The sequence below is a fragment of the Gekko japonicus genome, unplaced genomic scaffold (assembly GCF_001447785.1).
Source record: "Gekko japonicus isolate JY-2015 unplaced genomic scaffold, Gekko_japonicus_V1.1 scaffold118, whole genome shotgun sequence".
Lineage (NCBI taxonomy): Eukaryota > Metazoa > Chordata > Lepidosauria > Squamata > Gekkonidae > Gekko > Gekko japonicus.
The window spans coordinates 638889-666001 of NW_015168656.1; the positions used below are offsets into that span (position 1 = coordinate 638889).

General features: G+C 43.5%; 1 protein-coding gene across 1 annotated transcript in view; it reads right to left on the reverse strand.

Moving 5' to 3' along the window:
- Positions 1–27113, reverse strand: part of SYT1 (synaptotagmin 1) — a 261220-nt gene that overhangs the window by 117485 nt on the left and 116622 nt on the right. The window contains exons 4-5 of the mRNA XM_015415210.1: positions 14965–15132; positions 7279–7446 (exon numbers count right to left, since the gene is read on the reverse strand). Of these exons, the coding sequence (XP_015270696.1) occupies positions 7279–7446; positions 14965–15132 (336 nt within the window). The remainder of the gene's footprint in view (positions 1–7278; positions 7447–14964; positions 15133–27113) is intronic.

Here is a 27113-nt window from a genome sequence, read left to right on the forward strand (position 1 = left end):
ACATATTTTCAGTTGGGATTTTTTGTTCCAACATGCATCTCCTTATACTTGTCTAGATTGAACTTCATTTGCCACATGGTTGTTCACTCACCCAATTTAGGGATATTTTCTTGCGGCTATTCACAGTTAGACCTTATTTTCACCATCTTGAAAAATTTGGTCACTACACTGCTAGCTCCCAATTCCAGATCATTTATGAACAAACTAAATAGCATGGCCACAGTACAAATCCTTGTGGGATCTTCACACTTCTCTCCATTGAAAGAACTGTCTATTTATTACTACTCTTTGCTTTTCCTACTATCTGCTTTTTGTCATTTAATCAATTTTTATTTCATAAGAGGACTCTTCTCTATATGATTACTCAGGAGTCTTCGATGAGGTACCTTTTGGATGCCAAGTATATAATGTCTGCCAGATCACCCTTATCTATGCTAGTTCACCTTCTTAAAGAACTCAGAAAGGCTGGTTAGACAGCAGGACTTCCCTTTGCAGAAGCTATGCTGAGTTTCCCTTAGCAATCTTTGTTTCTCTATGTGCTTATTAATTCTGTGTCTAACAGTTTCTTCTAATTTACCTAGAATTTCATCACCCTACCTAGCCTGTAAGTTACTGTATCTACTTTGGACTCTTAAAAAAAAAAATCAGTGTCTGGATGTTGACTTTAGCAAAAGAGTTACATATACTGGTTAGAAAATCAAACCTTGGGGGTATGTCAGTCAGACCTGGAGATGTAGGCATATTTTAATTTCCCCAGTAGCCCTAGAACATCTGTCATCACATCCATTTGGGCTCAGTTCTTCAGACATCCTTCCTGAAAACAGTGGGTCCAGTATGGGTACATACTCCACATTTTCCACAGTGAAAAAAGATGCAAAGAATTCATTCAGTTTCTCTGTCATCTCTCCGTTTTCTTAAACAGCCCTTTCACTCCTTTGTTATCCAGCAGCCCAACTGCCTCCATGGTCACTTTCCTGCTACTGATATATTTTAAGGAACAATGATTGTTTGTTTTAAGCAATTTGATCTTCGAATTCTCTTCTTGATCTCTCTGCTTGTAACATACATTTTTTTTGCCAGAACTTCTGCTCTTCTGAAATCTGGTCCCCTCATTCAGGCAAACCTCCCACTTTTGAAAGGAAGCCTTTTTATGGCTTTCTTGGGTTGGTGATGGTAACCATGTCAGCATCCTTTTAGTCTTTGCAGTACTTTCTCTAGCTCAAGATATGCATTCTATCTAAGCATATGACTGTGCAGTTCAGTGCTGGTCCTGTGTGCTGGAATCACACTGCTGGACTAGATATACTTTGGTCTGATCTAGCATAACCATTTTAAGAGTCATGAGCAGTGTTCCCTCTAAGCTGAGTTAGTGTGAGCTAGCTCACAGTTTTTTAGCCTCCGGCTCACAGATTTTTCTCTTAGCTCAGGAAGGAATGGCTCCAGAGCAAACTAATTTATGCAGTAGCCGAATCGCTCGCTCACAACTTTAATGCCAATAGCTCACAAAGTAGAATTTTTGCTCACAAGACTCCATAGCTTAGAGGGAACATTGGTCATGCGGTGTTTCTTGCTTAATACAATACCTTTCTTAGATAAATTATGACAGAAGAGCTGTCTTTCATTCTGGAGTGTACATTCTCAATAAATTCACCACAGAATATTCAACATCAAGAATTTCCTTATACTATACAGCCTGTCTAAAGTCATTATAGCAATTTACAATGAGAATCCAATTGCTACTCTTTTCATTATTGGGCTTTGTGCAAGACATTTATTTCTTTGTGTTTAATAAATAAATCCTGTCTATTGTACCTCCTGTACAAAGTGCTTTAAATGTCAGTTCAGCAAGTAGTTAAACTAAAGTGAAAATACAACAAGATCTGAAAAGAGGCTAAATGGTTACTATGGTAATCTCTGACATGGTCTAAATTGGCATTTAAAAACTGGCAGGAGGAATGTGAAGAAAATGACTAAGCTTTCTCTTTCTTAGACTGCTCCTCCCAGAGCTTTGTCTTTAACCTTTTCAGGAATGCATCTTTTTCTGTTGCTTTCAAACACAATTCAGTGAGGAAATTCTCTGGTGCAAAGCCATTGAAATGAATTGCCTATTGCATTATGCCTTTTGTAAATTAAAGTTTGCTATGGGTACATTCTAGATAGCAGAATAGCCCCTGTAATACATCTCAGTGTTACTTTTAATAGATTGTTATTACTTCTACACCAGGGGTGTCAAACATAAGGCCCGGGGCCCAGAATTGGCCCATCCAGGGCTCTTATATGGCCCACGAGCAACCAGTGCAAGGGAGGGAACAGGAGACTACTGGGGGGGGGAGTGGGCAGAGACCCTCCAGTTGTGATCATCTGCCCAGTGCTGCATTGTCGGGTCTCCAGTCCACCCATATGGGTTTTCCTTTGCAGCTCCCCAGCTCATGGGGCCTTGCAGTGAGTATACAACAACTCGGAGCTTACCAGCTGCTCTCCTTTATACAGTTTATATCTCCAGTGCCTGGCATTATGTTTTATGGCACACATGGCCCAGCCCAACAAAGTGACATTTATGTCAGAAGTGGCCCTCGTAACAAATGAGTTCGACACACCTGTTCTATACTTTTCTATTACAAGATTTTGCTTGCTTTCAGGTACCCAATGAAACACCAGTTTTTGTACTTATAAGCTGGTAAGCAAATGTGCATGGTCGGTTATAATATGTCCCATTTTAATTTTATAGCTTTCTGCAGAAAGCTATGGACTGTAAATATATATATATACTGAAGCCCTCTACCAAAGCATCAGTACTGTTCTGCTGGATAAGACTATAAATGTAGATGTCCCCCCTACTCTACTATAATCTGTTTTCTTGATCCCTTTGTGTAGCTCTCTCTCTACATAGCACTTTTGATCTTTAAAGTACTTTACCAACATTAACATTCATCACCTTTAGGGGGTTTTTTTTGTGGGGGGGGAATGGGAAATGCTGTAAAGGTGTTTGTCAAATTTGTTTGGGTCATGAGATTCAGGGGAAGCCTTTCATGTCTCATTAAAATCCCATCCTTTGATTTCAACCCTGACCCTTTTAGGAATTGTGGTGGGAAACAGACAGAATTTTAGTCAGCAATGGAGAGTGCAAAAGCTTGTCAGATGTCTATTTATTCTCTGTGGTCACATTTTGCTCATTAAAAGTATGTGTTATTATGTACAGAAAGTGCGTAAAGTATGCTAGTATGCAAAGAGCAGCAAGATAAGGACTTGCAGAAGAGATGGAGTAAGATTACTTTAGGAGATGAAGTAAAAGGTCACAACTGTCATTAATGAACAATGAAATATCTGTTCTTTCAAGGTTACAACTGAAAGGTTACGACTATTTCAAAGGCTTGCTTTGCATCATTTAATTGCCAGTACTTTAAAAATAATTTTATAATCTTTATACTTTCTCTTGATGAAATGGTAAGAAAAATTAAGTGAAATTGCTTCATAACAATGCATATTATTACAACTGAACACATTGCCTGTGAATTTGGCTTTCCATGACAAATGTTACATTTGCCAATTAAAATAAAGTGAAGTCTGTTATAAAATGTCTTCACAGTAATTGAACATAATTACATTTGTTGTAGAATTTTGGATGGGATCCAGTTGCTTAGGGTTTTTAAGTCTATTTTAATTATGCTTTTGTTGTAATTAGTGGGCCAGGTTGTGGTACTGTGCTGATGAGCACTAACAAGACAAGCACGTGCCCACTGTTGCACATCTGGCCCAAGCAATCTCCGCTTGAATCTATGCTGCATTGTATCTGGTAGCTGTGTGACATTTGATTTTGTAAACAAGCATGGCTTATTGTCAGCCTGTGTAAGCCATGAACTAAAGACAATTTCGCATGGAACGGAATAATTAAAGTGCAGTTCATATCACTCAAGTACTGATAATCTAAGCATAGAGTGACAGAACTACAAGGACCATCTATTCTCATACCTTGCTCTAATTCAGAATCTCCTGCTCATCAACCCACATTTGCCTTGCATCTGGCCGGCGGTGGGAACCCCGCTCCCAAAGTGCCATGTTCGGGCCAATGTGCCTGGTACGACGACGTCACTTGCAGGTGATGTCATCGCACAGGGCATGTTGCGGGAGGATGCTCTATCATTTGAGGAAAGAAGACCCCCCCGGCAGCCAGGTAAGACCTGGCAACCCTAGCTGGTGGTGGACTCATTACTCTGGGCATTAAGGACTCACTCCCCCATTTTGTGTTTTGTTTTGTCCTAAACTGTCACTACACCTTGACAATCACAAGCAGAGAACAGAAGTGAAGAAGGGCCTCCTGCCAAAAGAGCCTACAACCACACAGAGTCAGTATTCTGCCGGTGCTTCTTATGATACCACACTCCTGTGGTGTCAAGAGCCATGACTCAAATCCCACTCTCTCACGGGGAGAATAACAAAGACCCAGAGGCAGAAGGCTTCTAAATCAAGACCAACTCAGGAAGAAGTAGCCACCTCTGTGGCCTCCGTGGATCTCTTTGTAGGTGGGATTTGTAGAGGCAGGAACAACCTCTCACGTGCTCCTGGGGAAGCAGCCCTGCTCTGCTCCTTGCTTCAGGCTCTGAAGAAACAGCCCCAAAACCACAGAGTTCTTTATTAGTACCACACTGAGCCCAATACAGTGGGAAACATTCTAACTCCTTTGCAGCGTCACTGCTACTGAGCATAACTGCTTTAAATTCCAAACTATTTTCTCCAATGGATATAAAAGAGCTTCTGCAGAATTAAGTAGTTCTATTTTACAGCCTTGCTGGAAGGCCATGCCTTATCCCCTCCACAGCAGCAGAGCAGCAACAGAAATGGTCCAGTCTTGGGCTGTATCAAATCATATTCTTGAGAGTGAAAAGACTGCTAGAAAACCCTGTTGGGAGGAGCACAATTGCTGCATGAGTTGCTATACTGGAAGAGAGGTTCCTCCAAGTATGTGGGCCCCAGGTCATGAAGGGCTTTAAAGGTAAGCATCGACACTTAAATTGAACACGGAAACACACAGGCAGCCAGTGAAGAGACTTCAGGACTTGTGTTATGTCCGCTGACCGCCACCAGGGGCCAGCAAATACCCCAGAGCTTGACTCTGTAGGAACAATGGGGACTAGGCTCCTAGTCTCTCCACTTGGGAACCAATAGGACCTTGGCAGGAGATTTAAACCCACCAACGGGACCTACGGGAGTGTCCCCAGGTGTGTATATAGTTGGCCAGCTGGCCAGTAGTGGTTGTCTTTGTTGTGTACCAGTAAACCATGCTGATCACTACATCCGTCTCAGTGGTTTATACATGCGTCTAACCCACTACACTTCAACTTGTGTAATGTGGTCTCAAGCGGTGGCTACTGATTACAAATGGGCTACCATGTTTTGCACGGTTGAAGTTTCTGAATAATCTTCTAGAGAAGCACCATGTAGAAAGTATTCTACATGGATACAAAAAACTCTTAGTTTTAGTTTTAAAGAAATTGTATTTTTAAAGGGAAAATGCTAAAACATTCTAACAATAAGTTACTACTTTCAAGAAGTTTTCTCAAATAGCAATCAAAATAAATTTCATCCAGCTTCCTGGCTAATGTAAACAATGGCACATTTATTGGCTCCTCAGTTGAATGGCTTTAGCACATAATGAGGAGAGGGGGAGAGAAACTGTGCTTCATTTATTATCTACCCACAAAAGGATGATTATTGTTTCAGTGGAAGCCATCTTCTTTATACATTATACCTGGAATGAAGCTATGACTGTCTTCAATGTGTCTGAATTAAATTTTAATGCACAGATGTGCACTAGTATGACAGGCAGAGATCCCAAACGGAATGATGAGAATTATGCTTGTGCCTTCTTACGCGAAATTAACAGGGTACCATGCAAAGATTAACCAAATTGAGCTTTTTAAATTGCTTCGCATGAAGTATGCTGTAGCCTATGAATACTCAAGGCATACTCAGTGCGGTAGACTTTGTAAGATCATGCCAAAGAAAGAAGTCTTTAGTCTTACAGACTACACAAGGGTATCTTTACAGAACATGTAAAATGCTATATCAACTCTGAGAAAAAGTTAGCCTGGCTTTACCAGTTTGCAAGCCAATTTGGGATAAATTGCTACAAGCTCATATAAACAACAAGAACAACAAAGATGGGGAAAGAAAATTTCCTTGAGAAAAGAAAATTACCAGCAACATAAACAACCTACAAATATGCATATTCATTTACTCTTCTGTGCCTACTATTTTGGGTCATGGCTAAGATATTTAGAATTAGCAGGCAGTAGTATAAAATAATCTAAAATTGAAAACACAAAGTTCTTTCCCAAAAACTGTATTCCCAAAAACACAGTGATGCAAATTAATCAAATGTACACCTCTCCATTTTCGTAATGTATAATCCAAAGGATGAATAGAAGAAAGGCAAGTGTCCATAGTAAAGAACCAAAGAGGCTTTGCTTGTCGTGTTCTTGCTAAGAGTTCCTACTACCAAAGAGATCGAAACTTGCCAGGAGTTCCTACAACCAAAGAGACCACAGCAAGCAAAACTATGGCTATACACAAGGTTTTCCACTCCCCCTTTATGTATGTCCTTTCTTTGCACTCAGCCCTAGCCTTATAGCAGCAGTGGAAGCTTTTGCTTGCAGAATGTGGATATCATTGTGAGGTAACTGCAGTTGGCAAAACTATAGTGCCATCTTAAGCAGGGTTATACCCTTCTAAGTCCACTGACCTCAAGCCATACGCAATGTTGTAGTCTTTGTAAGATCATGCCATTGACAGAGGTCTTTCTTGTTTTGGCTCTTACAAATAAGGGTATCTTTATAGAACACGTCAAATGCTGTATCAGTGCTGAGAAAAAGTTACCCTGGCTTTACCAGTTTGCTGGCCAGTTTGGGATAAATTGCTACAAGCTCATGTAAAGAAGTCCATTGACCACAATGGATTTAGAACTCAGTTTAGGATAGCACTGTTAATATTGGGATGTACACAAATAATCCAGATTTGCAATCATAAATAGCATTCAGTATTATCCAGGTGCAATTTTTTGAGCTAGAAAGGAGCAAGAATTATTATCAGAAGAAATAATAAAGGATACCCAATATACACCAGTTTTCAAACAGCAGCGTTTACCAGAAACAAATGTTTTCCAATTTCTAAAAAAAAAAGTTTTCAAATTTCTAAAAATCTCAGATTACGATGAAACAGAAAACACCGGTGGCCCAATTCCCTGAAGGAATGTATGTATTTATGTCAGCTTATTTTTCCTACCTCTTCTTTTTCAGCACTTTGCAAGTCCCGCCACTCTTCAGTCACATGACCGAAATCCACTGTATTCATTGCCACCTTGAACTCCCCAATTACATCATGTTTGGAGAAGCGATCAAAGTCATATACCGACATCACTAAAGTTTTTCCTCCCAGTTCAGAATATGGCACCTAAGGGGGGGGGGGGAGAGAAAAGCATGTACTGTAGTTTACACAGTAAATAGGGTTTCACTACAATGCAAATCCGTTTCTTTGATTTATTAGCTGTCATTCTCAGGAAACTGAACTAAGAAAAAAACAATGAGATTTTCTTGAGAGTCATTTCATGTACTGTTTTGTAAAACTAGAAAACATCCTATAGAACTATGGAGAAGCTCAGTTATCATGCTGGAGATTTTGCCATGCATTCTCAGCATCTGACTCTACCTTGAAGCTAAAGACCAATTATTTGTCCCACAGATACATGAGTTTTTGATATTGCAGTATGTTTCTCTCGATAAATCATGCTGTCATTCTCGGGGGAAAGGTAGCACGCAGACTGATGGGAAAGCAAAGAAGTGGCTTTCTATGTCTGACACAGAGTAATTAGGGACTAGAAGTTTTCTTGAAGTGGCTTGGTTTTACCTTTTACATTGTGAATGTTGACACTCACCCTATGGCATGATACACTGCTATAAATCTTGACAGCAGGAGGCTAGGTTCTGGCTAATTTTCCAGCTGTTCTGATGTGTTAAGGACAGATGCTTTAGATTAGAAGAATGGTCATTAGTCATGCTTTTAATATTTATGGGAAGTGATGCAAGCTGAAGTAAGCAGCACTTCTGCATTCTGCTGGGGAAATGTCTGCACTTGGGCTGGAGGCATGGTGACTTTTAATAAACGTCCTGTTATTTTTCCAATAACGTCTAAAGATCTTTCTAAACACTACTAGGTTTTTTATACAACCACATTTCAATGAAGTACAATGTCTGAGCATTTCTATCGGCCTTACTTTGGTTCTTTCAGGGATGGCTCAAGATGTTTGCCATCTCAAGGACCCTCCTTCCATGTTCCCTCACAGAATTCAAGGTGAGCTGCAGAGGCTGTCTTGGATCTGAGCTAGGCAGCAGTGCCAGAGGTATAAGGGCACCCTTACCCGTACCTCTGCTGCCCAGCTTGGGTCCAAGCTGGCTGCAGAAGCACCTTGGACCTGATGAGACCATACACAGTAGGTGCAGCCCCTTCCCTTCTGCTCCCCTACTTGGGTCCAAGGCAGAAGCATCCCACCTTGGAACCAGTGGAGCAGCACACACTTGGCTTGGATCCCCTGTGGCTGTGAAAGCAGTACCCACTCCCTGCCTCTGCTAGCCTGTGCCACTGACACCCCTCTGATTTGGCACCTCGAACAGCTGCTTGGGTCACTGGGGCATTGAGCCGGTTCTATGCAAACATTTAATATTTGCATTTATTTATTCATTTGACTTCTATCTTATTTTTTGATCCAGAAGGCTCCCCAAGGTGGCTTACATAAAATAATAAAGTAAAATTATTCCCCAAGAGGTGCTTCCAATCCTTTATGACAAAGAGTAGCGATGTGGGGCAGCACCCTATCCAAACCTCAGTCCTCGGTGAACCCTTGTGTTTGTGGCCATTTAGTTTTCATTTTCTTTTTTTTAAAGACTGACAGAATAGGTACGATACTAGTTCTCTTCCAGTAATCCTTCTTATTAGAAAGGTATGAAGGGCTCTTCAGGTTTAAGACCTGACGCTGTATTAATTAACATAAAAGGGAAGAAGTCTTGCCTGTTAACTTTTATGCTCATATACATCCAAGCTTTCAGTCTCAGTCTCCCAGATGTTAGTTCAACACTCTGATCAGTACTCTACCCTATTTTCTCATACGTTAATGTTTTTGAGAAATTTTACTTTTCAAAATCATGAACATTTATAAAAACTATCTTAAAACAATACTACTAAAGACAATTTCTCACTGTCCTTTATATGCTGATCCTCCAGGGACTCCCCCTCACAGGGACTGCCATTTTTGATCCCTGCAGATGTGCATATCTTAGCATGGGCCTAGCAATCAAAAATGGAGTCTGGATCAAACTGCTATCAAATTGACAGTGAGTCACACTGAAAGTGTGAAAGGAATGTGAAGACAGCTCCTCCATTAACTATGCAAAAGCCCATCTCCAGTCGGAGTCAACTGAAGGGCCTTTAGCGCCAAGGACCTAGGGGCTCCTCTCCCTGATAATCTGGCCTTAATGAATGACCCAAATAATTAAGATAATGAGCAATAGCCCAGGCTATTTCCCTCTTATCTCAAGTGCTGGGCAGGAAGATCCCCCCCCCATTCCATCACGTAAAATATTCAGCCATTGAATATTTGCCTGTCTAACCTCTTAGTCTCCCTAAAGGAACACTTCTCCTTGTAGGGTTGCCAGGTCCCCTTCTTGTTCCAGTGGGGGGATTGGGGGGCATTCTGGGAGTGGGCAGGGCCACCCCAAGCCCTACCCCCAAGGGCAACCAACCACTCGACCACCCCTTTCCCTCCCCTCCTGCCAGATTTATAAGGCTTTAGCTGATCGATGGGGACCATGTGGCCCACCAATCAGCTGAAGTCTTTTAAATCTGCCAGGAGGGGAGGGAAAGGGGTGCTCGAGTGGTCGGCTGCCCTTGGGGGTGGGGCTTGCAGTGGCAGGCTTCACACCCGTCACTCAGGTCATAAAAAGACCCTTTAAAGGATCTTTTTGCAAGCTGAGCATGTGGCTTGCGACCAGTCCTCTCCCTCCCTCCTGCTAGATATAAAGGGACCTCCAGCTGATCAGCGAGCCACATGGTCCCCACTGATCAGCTGAAACCCTTTAAACCTGGCAGGAGGGGAGGGAGAGGGGTGGCCAGGTGGGTGATCACACTTGGGGGCAGGGCTTGGGAGCAGGGGCACCCCCGCTCAGATCTGAGGGGCTACCCTTGAGGCTGACCTGGAAGCTCCAACTGGTATAAAATGCAGCTGCGCAGGTCCTCACAGGGACCCCATGGAGGACACATATCCACCCAGTGCTGCACGAGCTGCATTGGTTGCCAGTGGAGCACCGGATCAGAGTCAAGGTTTTGGTGCTTACCTTTAGAGCTCTTAACAGTCAGGGACCTACATACCTTCGGGACCACCTCTCCTGATGTGTCCCTCGAAGGGCATTGAGATCAGCAGATAAGAATTTCCTGGTGGTTCCTGGCCACAAAGATATCCAGCTGGCCTCGACCAGGGCCAGGGCCTTCTCAGCCTTGGTCCCAGCCTGGTGGAACTCTTTGCAAAATGACATTCGTACCCTGTCCAATCTATTAAAGTTTCGCAAAGCATGCCATGTCTTTGGTTGAGGCCAGCAATGGTTTCCTACATCTGCCCGGTACCCTCCCACCCTCCCCCCACCCTCCCAAAAATCTGAATGCTAGACATTCCATCTATTCTTGGAATGTTTTAAATATGTACATTGGTTTTTTAATATTGTATGCTTGTGGTTTTAATTGGTTTTATAATTTATATTTAAACCGCCCTGAGCCCCGTGTAAGCGGGGAAGGTTGGTCAAGAAATCCAATTAATTAATTAATTAATTAATTAATTAAATATAATAATTTGGGTAACAATGCCAAAAATGTGATGCAATGCATAGGTTACTACAAATTCTCGAGATCTAACAAAGTGCATCATTAGATCGTTATCACTGTTATCCCCTGGCACTGTATTTATTTACAATATTCAATCCACAGTATGTTGGGGGTGGAGTTGGCAACAATAGGGCATCTGAAGGACCTTTAATATTATCCCAAAAATAATAAATTATAATTTCAGCAACAGTGGAATTTATTTTTAGCTGTACTACCATCTGTCCTTATATTCAGAGACACAGCTGGGTGCTTATGAAGCCCTTATGTGAGTTTGACACAAAGTACATAATTAACATGGGCACAGAAGTCTTAAAGTTGCCATTTCACTTTGCCAACCTGTGGCAGCAGCCCTGAAGTCACAGAAGCTGCTCATATAAGAATCTTTAGCCTCCAGCAGCATCCCGGAACTACCTGAAGACTCCCTTCTGGGTAAATGCTTTATTCAGCATGGCACTCTATTTTCTGATGCTAATGGTTTAAGAAGATTCACATTCTCATGGCATCCTAGTCAAGGTGTAACCCCAGAGCTGAAATTCCTTTTAATATTGTACCCTTTAATACACATAGTTGTAAATGTATAAATTAAAAGCAATTAAATTTTCTTAGCAGCTGACTTTGCCTCAGTGTTTCTCAATCTCTCTCTCTCTTTTTAAAATCCTTCCAGGAAATAAGACGAGAAAGAATTTTTGGTAAGGTTCCTCATCAAAGGCTCCTAAGTAAGCTCAAAAATCATGGGATAAAAAGACAAGTCCTTTTATGGATCAAAAACTGGCTAATTAATAGAAGACAGAGAGTGAGTATAAATGGGCAATTCTCTCAGTGGAGGGTGGTAAGCAGTGGGGTACCGCAGGGATCAGTACTTGGTCCACTGCTTTTTAACTTGTTCATTAATGATTTGGAGTTGGGAGTAAGCAGTGAAGTGGCTAAATTTGCGGATGATATAAAGTTGTTCAGGGTGGTGAAAACCAGTGAGGATTGTGAGGCACTCCAAAGGGATCTGTCAAGGATGGGCAAGTGGGCGTCAACATGGCAAATGGGGTTCAATGTGGCCAAGTGCAAGGTGATGCACATTGGAGCCAAAAATCCTAAATATAAATACACATTGATGGGGTCTGAACTGGCAGAGACTGATCAAGAGAGAGATCTTGGAGTTGTAGTAGATAACTCACTGAAAATGTCGAGACAGTGTGTGACTGCAATAAAGAAGGCCAATGCTATGCTGGGGATTATTAGGAAGGGTATTGAAAACAGATCAGCCAATATCATAATGCCCCTATATAAATCAATGGTGCGACCTCATTTGTAATTTTAAGGTGTGCAGTTCTGGTCACCACACCTTAAAAAGGATATTATAGCTTTGGGAAAAGGGCAACTCGAATGATAAAAGGGTTGGAACACTTTCCCTATGAGGAAAGGTTAAAGCGCTTAGGGCTCTTTAGCTTGGAGAAAAGACGACTGAGGGGTGACATGATCGAGGTTTATAAGATTATGCATGGGAAAGAGCAGGTAAAGAAAGAGGTACTTTTCTCCCTTTCTCACAATACAAGAACTCGTGGGCACTCCATGAAACTGCAGAGCGGTCGGGTTAGAACGGATAAAAGGAAGTACTTCTTCACCCAAAGAGTGATTAACACATGGAATTCACTGTCACAGAAAGTGGTGGCGGCTACAAGCATGGATGGGTTCAAAAGGGAATTAGATAAGCATATGGAGCAGAGGTCCATCAGTGGCTATTAGCCACAAGGTATAGATAGGGGCTCTGGGGCAAGTGATGCTCTGTCTTCTTGGTGCTTGGGGGGGTCAACAGTGGGAGGGCTTCTAATGTCCTGGCCCCACTGGTGGACCTCCTGATGGCACTGGTATTTCTGGCCACTGTGTGACACAGAGTGTTGGACTGGATGTTCGGGTATGTTTTAGGGCTATATTTCAGCTATGCTCCTGCCAAGTGCAGGGGGTTGGGCTAGATGACCTACAAGGTCCCTTCCAACTTTAACATTCTATGATTCTATCTGTTTCTGTTGCCCACATGGTCACTCCAAAAATGGTTATTACAAAAGAGCAAAGAGGCTTAACGCTTAACCTGCACCTCCATTATGCATAGAGTGACAATTCTCATAAATGTTTGCCAAAATACTACAGGACACATTTCAAGATGTGCTGCTCCTGAACTCATTAGCCATGACATGCTAAGTGTGACAAATGTTCCTGAGGCATTTTGATAATAAAATATGAATGCAAAGGATGCACTGAGCTTCACAAAACTTCAGAAGAGTGTTCATTCTCTTTGATGAAACACACTGTTCCCTGTGAAGTGTGCTTTCCCTGAGTCAAAGGAAAGAGTAGTGTACCTGATCATATTAATTGGACGCACTGGAGTTTCCAAGTCTGCATGAAAAACTGGCTAGTGGCAACTGGCAGCTACCCACTAAAGCCCGCATTGGCACAGTCTCAATCTATTTAAAGGTAAAGAAGCTACAGGACTTGGTGGACTGTGGTCATCTTGACTGACTCTATTGATCTATTCTCTTGAACAGTGAAGATGCTGGTTATCTTCTCTTTTCTGTTTCATTTTCAATATACTCAAGTAAAGAACTTTTCCTTCTCTGCCTCCTGAAAAGGGGGGGGGGAGTATTATTTTTATGAACATCTTCAAGAGAAAACAAGCTTATGTCTGCAGTAGTGGTGGTGGCCTCTAGGGATCTCTTTCTTGTTGAGTGATTACATAGCCTGAATCTCCTATTGTCCCTGCTTTTAAACTAGAGCTGTCATTATAAGACTAAGCATACAGAAGGAACGGCCGATAGCTATTGAAGTGCAGTGAATATTTCAGTCTAAAATCCTTCCAAGTATGTTCAGCTATGCAGCTTTTACATTGCTGGAATTGGGCTGTATGTTTGGGAGGCATTATTAACTATTCCTTACATTTTGAAAAGACAGAGCACTCTTGATTTGCTTTCGCCTCAGCCAATATTGCATAGGCATTGGAATTACTATGGTGTAGTAACAAAGGTTTACTGTCAGATAACATCAGATCCAGAGGTGAAGGGATCAGGAGAAAGAGAGCACAACATTCATTATATAGCCTTACCCCCTAGATATTCTCCAGATTTTTTCTTTCCCAAATTTTTCATTTTGACACCTCAGAGTACTGGAAATGTTATGTGTCTAGCAATTTATGTTTCTCTGCTTGTTCTAGTCAGCTTCCCAGCTACAGGCCTGCACAGCAAATGCACAATTCAAAACCCTACTGTCATAGAAGGCTCTCTTATCTCTTCTCCAAAGATCGGCATTTCATAAACACTGAAGAATCTGTCACTGCATAAACTGTAATCCTGCTCACTGAAGAGAATGGAAAAGCAACAACATGTGTAGAATGACACAGATATGAACTGGAACCACTGGATCATGGCCACAACTGTTAACAGAGAGATTAATATGTCATGCTATCTTTGTTTATACATTAATGGGGGGGGGAGAAAAGAATGGTTGTACTCAATTCTGAGTAAGTTTTCTTGGGAACCCGAAGGGCAGTGAAAAGTAAAGGCAACCCAGCACTGAGCTCCTAGCATTTTCAACAAGTGGAAGATGCAGCAGTCATTCACTTAGATGGATATGAGAATGAGGAGCACATCACAGTTCTGTCCCAACCAAAGCAGATATAAACTATCCACAAAAAGGTCAATGAGGAGCTAGATCCCCTGAAATGCCCTTTCAGGAAGGAAGTTCTACCATGAAATTCTAAAAAAACCATTGATATAGTACAGAATTGTGAGGTACTGACAATTTCAGAGACTCCAGAATCAAGGCCAGATACATAAAAGATGTACAGCTGCAGAGCTCAGAACTGAATTATTATGCTGGTAATAATCCTTAACTACATTTTTCATTATGGGCAATCTCCTAAATGTCTGTAAAAGAAAAAACCATTGTGCCTTGGGTCACCAATTAACTAGGACATACTCAGTTCTGTGATGGTGCATGGGATTAACCTTGACTATATATTGCAAACAATGAAAAGGTGCCATGTAATTATCAAAAGAATACCTTGAATGTAAATTGCTCATTGAAGACAGGGTTAAGGGTCTTCCTGTGAACTTTTGTTTCGTATTTCTTCTTCTTATCTGGAAGCAGGTACACTTTCACATAGGGATCAGATGTACCACCCATATCTAATGCAGGCAGTTCAGCAGCCTGAATAATTCCCACTAAAAGCTGAAAGAGGAGGGAGAGACAGAGGGAAAGAATCAGCAAGGCAGAATATCAAACAGGCACTGAAGGTCAGCTTGCAAGTGCTGGCTCTTGACAGTTCTACATATAAATGCACACTCACATGTACTCACACACACTTTTAGGGATATATTTATAAAAAAGCTGGAAACACTTTAAGAACCAAATAATTGAAAAATGATGCATATCTGTAGAAAAGAACAAACCTCAGATTAGCAGATGCAGACTTCAAGAAGCTGTTCTTAAGCAGGTGAAAAGCATTTAAAGCACAGCTGATTTCAGCTATATTTGGACATTAAAATTTGTACTGAAGACACCAGTCAAACATCTTTCAAACAGATTTCTCCCCTCCACTGTATGTATGTATGTATATAAATAAATATGTATTTATTTATTTATTTCTACTTTTATTCCATCTTCCCCACGAATGGGCTCAGGGTGGATCACAACAAAAATATAAAATAATATAAACACAATAATTCAGTAGTCGAAACAGTTAAAACAGTATGAATTAAAACAGGTAGCACTATCAATTAAAGTGCAATAGGCTGCAGTCAGACGAGCAGCTTATCCGGTTGCTGCCACAGCTCTAATTTGATCTAGATCAGGGGTGGCCAAACTTGCTTAATGTAAGAGCCACGTAGAATAAACGTCACATGTCTGAGAGCCACAAGACATGAACAAATATGACACACGTTTTTATTGAAAAATATGCAAATTTGCATTTACTAACATTAAATGAAACTGCCAAAAATAAATACAAAAGGGGTAAAAACAAATATTGATAATGATATTTATTTGTCCAATGATATTTGTTTGCTAATCATATTTATTTGTCTAAGAGAGAGAGAGAGAGGTGGAAAGAAAGAATGAAATAGGTAGAAAGAAAGAGAGAAAGAGAGAGAGAGAGAGAGAAAGCAAATAGATGGGGAGGAAAGGGGAAGGAAGAGAGAGTGAAAGAAAGAAAGGAATGGAGAAGGAGAGAAAAAGAGAAAGAAAGGTGGAAAGAAAGCAAATAGACGGGAGAGGGAGGAAGAAAGGGGGAAAGAGAGACAGAAGGGAAGGTGAAAAGAAAGAAAAGAGGTGGGAAGAAAGCAAATAGATGGGGGAGGGAGGGGGAAAGAGAGAAAGAAAGAGGTGAAAAGAAAACAACTTTAACTTCAAATGTATTCTCCCAACCCCTCCATGACCCCACGCCAGCCAGCTTGGCTTGGATAAGGGATTTAAGGAGACAAATGCCTTAACCAAGCTGGCTGGTTGCTTTCTTTCTCTGCTCCCCCTCTACAGCTCAAGCCTACCCAGGGAGGGGAATACTGGCTGGGGAAGGGAAGACCAATTGGGGAGGCATGCCTCCCCTTCCCTTCCCCAGCTGCCTTGCCGGGAGCCACACAATGTCTGAAAGAACCACACCTGGCTCCCGAGCCACAGTTCGTCCACCCCTGATCTAGATATTTTTGTTCCACTGCAGCTTGACCAGACAGCTCCCCTCTTACTTGCCTCACCATGTGTTGACTCCGTGGTTGAGTGTCTAGACTTTTGCTGGGCGGCAACCACTGGGCGCACGATCAGCAGGTTTTTTAAAGTTCTGTGTTTGCACATACACATGGGCACTTACTTGAATTCTTAGAAGCTTCTAAATGATCCTTTGTTGGGGCAGCTTGGTGTAATTTGCCATGACCTATTAATTTGTTTATTTATTTTTCTAATTGTTTCACTGTCCCTCTTGTCGCTGTGTTATGCCAATAAAGGTTTATGTATGTATGTATGTGAATTCTTCATTTTTTTCACATGCGCAGAAACGCCAACTAGAATTACCTCTTCTAAAAATGGCTGCCATAGATATCTACCCAGGGTCTATTTGCACTAATGTCAAACCTCAATAAAATTTCAATCACCTGGCTAGTGCTGTGAAAATTGCAGGATACCTCCCCTTGTGTTCATGGTCCCCAAAAAGAAATAAAGCACTGGAGTGCCCTCGTTTGATAATACACGTTGGTGTTTAAGTGGTCATGCACATATCGCAAACAGAGTAAAAAAATAGCACCAAAATGGAAGGGAAGGTGTTCTTCTGTGGTGGCTTGATTGCACGGGAGATTGATCAGACATCAGCAGATCCACAATAATGCCGGTAGGTTCAGCAAATACCGGACTTTCTGCGGGGTCAGGAAACTTGGGGGTAAAGACAGGAGGCTGATGGCTGGAGGTTGGGAGCCCAATGTTGTTGTCTGAATGAACACTTTAAATCTGGACGGAAGAAGCAGTGACCACGGATCAAAGTACCTGTCTGATTGCAGCCTTAGTCTCAGAAACTGGATCCATTGGGACACTAAAAACCTGCTCAGTCTGGGCTGCATAGAGATGGAGAGCTTCAGCAAGGGAGGCCAAATTGATTGGATGCCCACTGCCCCATCCAAAGGCCTGGTGGAACAGGTCCATTTTACAGGCCCTGCGGAACAGTAGAAGGTCCCGCAGGGCCCTGATCTCAAGTGGGAACATGTTCCACCAGACCAGGGATGGGGACAGAAGGTCTTGTATTTGAAGAAGGTCTTGGCAATTTAAAAGACCTTCTTAATCATTAAGAAGTGATAATTTAAAAATATGCAGGAATTTATGCAGGCATGTGTAGAAAATGGAATTCTTGAACAATTTAGTTTAGAGCTATAATATAATGCATAATCACGGCATCCTGTCTCAAAAAATGCAGCTAAAGAAACGGTTAAAACAACAGAAACAAATAATATTTTCATAGAAATATTCCCACATTTTACCTCCACTTATAAGAAACCCACATCAATTTAATGAGTTACCATTTTAGTTATAGTGTGTCAGCCCTCATCCTCCAGCGAGAAAACAGAGATAGAGCACTTGCAGCAATTCCACTGATTATATTACAAATTATGAACATCAGTTCATGAATAGTAAACCAGAAAAATAAAATAGAAACTTGTTCAGTGTTTATAGGAGATTTGTGCATTTTATGTTGGTTGGGGTTGGGATGGGTGGGAAGTAATACTGAGTAATTTTACAAGTCAATCAAAAAACTATGGTAAGTTTAGAAGTGAGTCCCAAAAACTACAGTAATTTTAGAAGTGGGTATCATTTCAAAAAGTTTGAAAACATAAATGACAGAAGGAGAACAAATGTAAGAAAATGAGAAAACAGGAAGGGAGGGGGAAGATAAGAGAACAAGAGAGGGAGAAAGGGGGGGGAAGTAAATTAAATATGGAAAAAATAAATTGTTCCCACCCTGTATGATGGTATTAATAATAGGTCCCTGGCTGGGCTTTTAAAATTATTATTAAAGAGGTGCTGGAACTCTAAAGAGGGAGCATACCAGCTGCCTGGTGGATCACAATGATCCAGAGGCCACCCAAAAAAGAGAAGCCTTTAATGTCCTGGGAACCTAGTGTCCTGGTCTCGACCGAAAAAGTATTTTGTTGAAGAGGTTCCAGATGTCCCGGTCTCGACTGGGCCCTCCCGGAACCCCCGGACTCGCCGGGAGCAGAGACGGGCGGCGTAGGAGGGGCTGGAGAGGAAGCGGGCGGTGTCAGAGTCCCAAGAGGCCCCCACCCCACCAAGCACGACGCACTCACCCCGAGTGAAGAGAGGCGTGGCGCGGCGGAGACGGGCCTCCGGAGGAACGGCCGTGGAAGTTTGTGACCTGGGAGAGGGAGGAAGGAGCGCGTGCAGCCCCGTGTGGGATAGAAGAGCTGAAGACGTCCGAAATCCCGAGGCAGGAAACAAATGGAAGGGAGGAGCCAGGAGGGATGGCGTCTGGGCATTTACAGGGGGGCGGGGTCAGGACAGGGGTGGGAACAGGAGCCGAGGGGGTAATAAAAGGAGGAGAGGAACCAGCTGATGAGGAGCGGCTGGACTGGCTATACCGAACTCTCCCCGGCGGTAAAGATAGAGAGAGGGTGCAGAGAAGCTGTGTGTCCTACAGGACTGAAAGCCAGATTCCAGAACGGGTCAAGAGGGTGAGGAAACCCTCTGTCTTGCCCGTCGTCTGAGGCAAGTTCCCTCCTCTGCAGCAGCCTACCCCGGCTCCAACACCCGCGGGGAGACCCAAGTCACCACTGGCGACAGAGGGATGCCCAAATAGGATGGCTAAAGGCGGCTCAGCCTCTGAGGACGCCGCCCAATGTCACACCAGAACTCCGTTCTGGCACGTCCCCCCAGAACAAAAGCCCCGGTCCTTGGTATGAAATACTTGAATCTTATTCTGATCTATCTACTTTCTGAAATAGCATTTCACCATTGTAGCACAAATCTGTGTCTTGTGTGCTCCCGGGGTCGAATATGGGACACACAGTTGGATTCCAGTGAATTAGATAATTAACTGTTTGTTGCAAGAAACAGGAGATACAGGGCTGGATACCTTAGCACCCAGCAATGCCAAGCTGTATACTGTCATAACCAGGAAGGGCAGAAGGTCTTATACCCCAGATGACATCACTTATAGTTTACACAGAGGAAAATCGCTAATTGGCGTCAGGCAGGTAGCATCACCAGAGCATCATTTGACTCTGCACATTCCTATTGGTGTACCTCTGCACTAGTCAAGTATGTCACTGATCACATCTGTTTATCTGGTCTCAGAACAATGAGAAACTTTGGAGAACACTGGATCTTCCTCTGGCCTCATTCAGGGCTTGTTTGCCCCTGCCCAACTCTGATAAGGAGCAATGGTCCTCATTAAACATAGCTCTTGGCAGGTTTCCCGGGACCATTTGCCATGCTTTTACATTTATTATTTTGGGAACACTCAACCCGTTTCCTTCGCATAGCTTTGACCTTGGGTGCCTGTCAGCAGAGAGACCTGTAGCTTTCAAATGCACATCTATATATCTAATAGCCAAGTTGCCCCCTCTGTGTGGATATCTAAATCCGCACATCGGGGCACTTGGGGGGCAGAGAGATTTTCCTGCACACTTGGACCATTTGCCATGCTTTTACATTTATTATTTTGGGAACACTCAACCCGTTTCCTTCGCATAGCTTTGACCTTGGGTGCCTGTCAGCAGAGAGACCTGTAGCTTTCAAATGCACATCTATATATCTAATAGCCAAGTTGCCCCCTCTGTGTGGATATCTAAATCCGCACATCGGGCACTTGGGGGGCAGAGAGATTTTCCTGCACACTTGGAGCAGTCTCCAGGTGTGCAGAAAAATCCGAAAAGTTTAAAAAACTATATGGGGGATACTTAAATCCCCCCAAAGTAAAAAAAGCACCCCCTGTGCATGCGCAGAGAATGCACTTACCTCTGGGGTCTGTGGCAGAGCCACAAAAAGCTCGCTGTTGTTGGTGCTGGTGGCGGGGGGGAGCCTTGGTGGGCTGGCAGCTAGAAGCCGCGGCCATTGCTGCCGCTGTTGACAGTGGCGGGGGAAAGCCTGGCAGGCCTGGTGGCTCAGCACCATACAAGGACCACCGGTATTACTGTTGTGGGCAGCGGCGGGGGGGGGGAGAGCCTGGCAGGCCTGGTGGTTCGGAGCCACACAGGGCTCGTCAGTGTTGCTGTTGTGGGCTGTGTTGGCGGGGAGAAGTCTTAGCAGCTCGGGAGTCGCGGGGAATAATTCCCCCCTGCAAGTATTGAGAGTCCCCCTTCTTGTTCCATTCTATTGCTGTCTAATTAAATCTAAAGGCTTCTAACACTTAATAATACTTCTCAAAATCTAACTTCATAAAGAAAGAAATACAATCATAAAATGCAGGTATACATATCTATATTCTATTCTAAATCTCTTATTTCCTGGGCTAAATGCTAGGGTCTGAATATACTATGATCAAACTCTTAATAAGGCACAGTGACAGCTATCAATATGTATATATCAAAGAAAATATCAAAAATTACATTCAGAAATCACATCTCCTTGGTCCCTTGTCCTACACCATTGAATACACATCTCAGTTTCAGATTTAAAAACCCCCAAACATTTAAGAATATCTGAAATTTCCTAATTTAGATGAATTGTTAAACTTTGCACAATATATGTCAATCTGAAGAATAAATTATGCTGATTAAAAAAACCCTACAAACTGTCAAATAGGAAATCTATAGAAAATGGGTAATCACATTTAGATTTCAGAGCTTCCTATTTATTGTCAGAACAGCTAAATATCCAGATCAGCTGCAAAACTAGAACTAAAAGCATGTGAAACTTGGATGACAACCAATTTTATAGCTAAGTGAGTGTTATCTTGGGAGCCATTTTAATTATGGGGCTTTATAAAGTTTAATTTAAATGAATGAATAATGTGACATTCGTGTTCACTAAGTAATTTTAGCCTTTTGTTCAGATGCTTTCATTTTTTATTCATTGTAATTCCAGATGCATAGGAGTTCAAAAATACATTGATGGCCTTCATATCTACATAATAACTTACATATCAAAGAATAAAAATTCTAAAAAAGAACATAGCAGTCCTTTCTCATGTTTGGCCTGCTGGGCATGGATAGAATCCGCAGAGCAGCCTCCAGCAGTACTGGAAAGGAGAAATGGCTGTTCCTCTGCAACCTTTATTCTCTTAGGGCCCTTGTACCTTTCTAGAGTGCATGACAGACAGCTATATTGTGGGTTGCGTGACCGAGACCTGGGTGAGAGAGGGAGAGACAGTGTCTCTCTCCCAAACGGCTCCTCCTGGGTTCTCAGTCCTCCACCAATCACGGACTAAGGGGTGGGGGGGAGTGGCTTCATTCATCTGGGAGACTTACTCCTTCAGGGCACTCCTGCCTCTGAGGATCATGGGCATTGAGTGTGTTGGTCTGGTGTGGGAAGCCGAGGAGAGTATGGCGATTTGGCTGGTGTACCGACCACCTAACGCACCGGCCAATAGTCTGCTGGCCCTGCTAAAGGCTGTATCAGGCTGGGCCTTGGAACACGCTAGGCTGTTAGTCTTGGGTGATTTCAATGTCCATGCTGAGGATGCGACCTCTATGCAGGCAGCGGACCTAGTGTTGTCCATGGCGGCCCTGGGACTCTCCCAACTGGTAACGACCCCCACTCACCAGGCAGGGCACACGCTCAATTTGGTCTTTGTGGCGGGAATTACAGTGGAACGGATTACTGCTTTGGCAGTGCCATGGTCGGACCACTATGCCCTGAAGGCCTGGCTGAATATTCCACCCCAACCCTGTTTGGGTGGCAAGCTGATTTGGGCTCACCCACAGAGCCAAATAGCTTCAGGCGGCTCTCTGGGATCCTAAGCCTCCTGGCGTCTCATTAGATGAGCTTGTAGAGGACTGGCATTGCTGATTCTCAACAGCCATCAACGAGATTGCTCACTGGCACCCTCTGCACCCCCGGGCCAGGCTCACCCCATGGTTTACCCAGGAGCTGCGGCTGATGAAACAGGGGCTGAGATGGCTAGAGAGGCAGTGGTGGTGGGTTCACGATGAAGCTACAAGAGCATCTTACAGGATGTTTATGAGATTCTGTGAGATGGCAGTCAAGGCTGCAAAAAGACAGTATTATGCGGCCACAATTGCATCTGCAAGCTCATGCCCAGCCCAATTAATTAGAACAATTTGGTTGATTACAGCTCTGCCACAAAGCAGACTAAACCATAGGGAATTGGATATTGGCTGTGAGGCTTTTGTGAACTATTTTGGGGATAAAGTCTTGTCGCTCCACCATGACCTTCTGGCCACTGTTGATACAGTGAAGGAACTCGAGGCTCCTAGCATGTCTTCTGGTGACATTCTGGATTATTTCGACCTGCTCAGCCTAGAAGAAGTTGACAGGTTGCTCTTTAACTGTACGCCCCACCACATGCCTCCTGGATCCATGCCCATTGTGGCTAATTAAAGTGGCTCATGAGGGGCTACGGGATGCCATACGGGAGATTGTCACCAAGTCCCTCTTAGAGGGACAGTTCCTGGGAGCACTTAAGGAGGCAGTGGTGCGCCTCCTCTTGAAAAAGCCATCTTTGGACCCGACCAAGTTGGCCAACTATTGGCCAGTCTCCAACTTGCCGTACTTGGGCAAGATAATAGAGAGGGCAGTGGCACTTCAGTTACAGAGCTTTCTGGATGATGCTTCTATCTTAGATCCCTTCCAGTCCGGCTTTCGTCCTGGGCATGGGATGGAGACAGCACTGGTCGCCCTCACAGATTACCTCCGAAGGCATCTGGGTCGGAGCGGATCGGCAGTGCTGATGCTGTTAGACCTGTAGGCCACGTTTGATACGGCCGACTATCAGCTACTGATCCACCACCTCGCCGACACTGGAATCCAGGGACTAGTTTTACAGTGGCATGTTTCCTTTCTCCAAGGTCGGGGACAAAGAGTGGCACTGGGGAATCAGCTGTCCCGGAGGCACCTACTGGAATGTGGAGTGCCAAAAGGGGTGGTGTTGTCCCCGATGCTTTTTAACATCTACACGCGCCCTCTTGCCCAGATTGCCAAGTGATATGGACTGGGTTGTCATCAGTATGCGAATGACACCCAGCTTTATCTGTTGTTGGACGGCCAGTCCGACTCCAAACCGGAAGTCCTAGGTTGGGCGTTGCAGGCCATGGCTGGTTGGCTTAGGCTGAGCTAGATGAAATTGAATCCAATGAAGATGGAGGTCCTGTGCCTGAGTTGCGGCGGTCCAGGGGTAGGGACCCTGCTCCCGACCTTCGATGGGGCACCATTGGTGCCAGCACTGGAGGTTAGGAGTTTGGTGGTCCTCCTGGATGCCTCCTTAACAATGGAGGCCTAGGATGCAGCCACTGCCAAGGCGGCCTTTTACCACCTTCAGCTGATAAGGCAGTTGGTCCCCTTCCTCGAACGCAGTGACTTGGCAACAGTGATCCATGCGATGGTCACCTCGAGATTGGATTATTGTAATGACCTCTACATGGGGCTGCCCTTGACGCAAATCTGGAAGCTGCAGCTGGTGCAAATCTGGAAGCTGCAGCTGCAGGCTAGTGATGTGACTCTCAATTTGGGAGCATATCCAGCTGGTGCTAAAGGTACTTACCTTTAAAGCCCTTTATGGCCAGGATCTGACATACCTGAGGGACCGCCTTTCCCCATCTATGCCCCAGAGAGCACTGCGTTCAGGGACCCAGAACCGACTGGTCCTCCCGAGTATTAAGGAGGCCAGACTGGCAACAACTAGGGCCAGGGCTTTTTCGGTGGTGGCGCCACTCTGGTGGAATGAGCTCCCAGAGGAAATCAGGGCCCTGCGGGACCTTTTACAGTTCCACAGAGCCTGCAAAATGGAGCTCTTCCGCCAGGCCTTTGGAGCTGCCACCACCATCACCACCACCATCACCACCACTACAACTATAACCATTGGTAGCAGTACTAGTAACAACTGATAGTCATGGTAGTAGTCCTGAGCCACAGGTCCCTGTGACTATTGCCTGGCCTAGTCCCCCCCCCCCCACAACCGAAGCTGACCAATAGTATTAATGTAAATACCGGCATTGCTAGCACTTTATTATTGTTGTTTTTAATATTGCTTTATGTTACTGTATTATTTATCAAAATGGTATTAATGTGAGCAATATGTTTTTTGTATTATAAGTTTTATCTTGCTGTGAGCCGCTCTGAGCCAGCCTAAGCCGGAATGGGTGGGATAAAAATCAATAAATAATAATAATAATATATAACAGGTACAGCATTTTTAGCTTTAAGGCTCAGTGATGGGGAAGTTGCCCCTGTCTGTCTTGCAGCTGTTGCAGGCATAGGAATCCAAGGACTGAAAGACTTGCCACCCCATTTCTAGAGGTTGCTTCCAGAACTCTCACCATCGCAGATCATATTTAATAAATATGGTGCCCATGTCAGCAGAGTAGAAACTCCCACTTTATTAGGGGCTGGACTGTTAGGCCTTGTAGTCTGCATCTTGGCCACAGCCTTGCCACTTTGTACATGAACTCTTAGAACAAGAAGTCTCAACCACTCTCTTTTCCTCCTTACTCTCCTGGCTCCTGCTGGTGTGATAATAAACCAAACAGTATTGCTTTTCTGATACTGAACAGAGGCATAAATTATAATGCCTTTAGAAGAACGTAGGTAGCAGGCATTGGAAATTAATCAGTAGAACACAGAAGTTGTGATTGGATCAGGGGAATGGGAAAAATAAAAGAGAACTTAGTATATGACTGGGTCAGACCCAAAGGTAATTATTGCTTCATAGACCATATGATTGCCCTTATAGTCTTGCCCATGTGCTTTTCCAGCCCTTTCTCCTGTAGCATTATGTCTAGGAATTGGGCTCTGGGACCTCTTGCATATTTAGTCCATCCTGTTTCAGTAGGCCACTACCTTTAATTTAAGGCCCCTTTAGTTCTTGTCTACATAGGGTTTTTTTTTGGGGGGGGGGATGGTAGGTGCCATGATCTGGGCCCCTAGTAGGCTGCAGTAGCCACATCACGAGCCTACCATCCTTATGTGGTTGTACAATTAAGGATTTGTTCTGTGCAGTAGAAGATTTAGGTTAAAGTCCTGTGCCCCACCCTTTTGTATGAAACTATTGTTTCTACCAAAACAACCAATAGGTAACATATGGCTTGTAGGGGTCAATTTGAACCATACCCTGTTTCCCATAACAATGTTGTTTTTCCTCACTGAATGACAAAAAAGAACCTGGTCCTCATGAGCTATCAATCGTGTTTTCGGCTCATCTTTGCACTTGTGACTCTCTCCCTTGTGTGTGTGGGGGAGCCATAGCACTATGGCTTTGCATGCAGAAAGTCACAGGCTCAGTCCCCAGCATCTCCTGTTTAAAAGATCAGGATTCAAATCCTTTGTGATGTCTTCCATAGTACATGCCAGAAGTGCCTCCAAAGTACATGACAATCAATTCACTTTTCTTTGCAAATTCGTTCTATAATGGAGTCATTATGCTGTAGAGTATTTTGATCATCTAGTCCCAATTTTAAGCTCTGTGCCTAGTAATGACCAGTAACTGAATTTCCAGGTTATGGCTCCATGAATTTCTCCTTTTTTCTTAAAGCCACTGCACTGCCTCCAATTCCAAGGGATTTCAAGCATCCGAAGGGAAATGTGACATATAGTAGCCAAAAAAAAAAAAATGAATGCATAATCAATGCTCCTGAGCAACTTAATTAAACAAGGAACACAATATAAGATTTCACTGCAAAAACAAACTCTTAAAAGCAACTCCTCAAAGGTAGTATGTCACTACTTTAAATAACATTCATAACAATTTTTCCTCTTTCTACTGAAGAAGGTTAAATCTGTTTATCACAAAAGATTTACAACTTTTTCTCTTTTTTCTTCCCCTTACATCTTCTGTCCTTTGAAGATTTAAGTTTCCTACTGATTTCAAGAGATCCTAGTGATGTAGAGTGCCAACTAAAGAACTCACAGACTACTTTTGTATACGTGTTTACTTTTGGAACAGAGGGGGGAAAATCCTTCTGTAGGCTCTTTGACTCTTTTATGCCTTCTCTGAAAAATAGAATAGATGGTGGGAGTTAGCTGGGAAGATTTGCAGAATATAGAGTACAATCTTACTGTTGTGGAAAAAAGACTGAAGACATAGCTTCTTGTTATATAACAATCAGCATCTGGCAAATGCTTGAGTCACTGGCAAACACAGGCTGCACTGAGATGCCTTAAACAAACCTCAGTATGTTTGGGGCCAAAATACACGTGACAGAGGCCATGGGTCTATCCTGTAGGTGCCAACAGCATTTTAAAAGCATTTGTAGTTCTTTTAAAATTGTGGTGAGGCCCCAATAAGGATTGGGTGTGTGGCACAGTGGCCCCAGGAGCTTGTTCCCCCTCTGTGCCTTTTCAAGCATAGAAACAGCCATGGGGGGGGGGGGCTGTTTCTGCATATGAAAAGGCATGGGGGGGAAGAGCTCCTGGGGTTGCTGTGCCACATGCTTAATCCAAATTGGAGGCTTGCAGCAATTTATAAAGAGCTGCAAATGCTTTGGTGGACATGGGATGGACCTAGGGATGCCAGGCCCCCTTGCCGAGCAAGTGGGGGGATTTGGGGG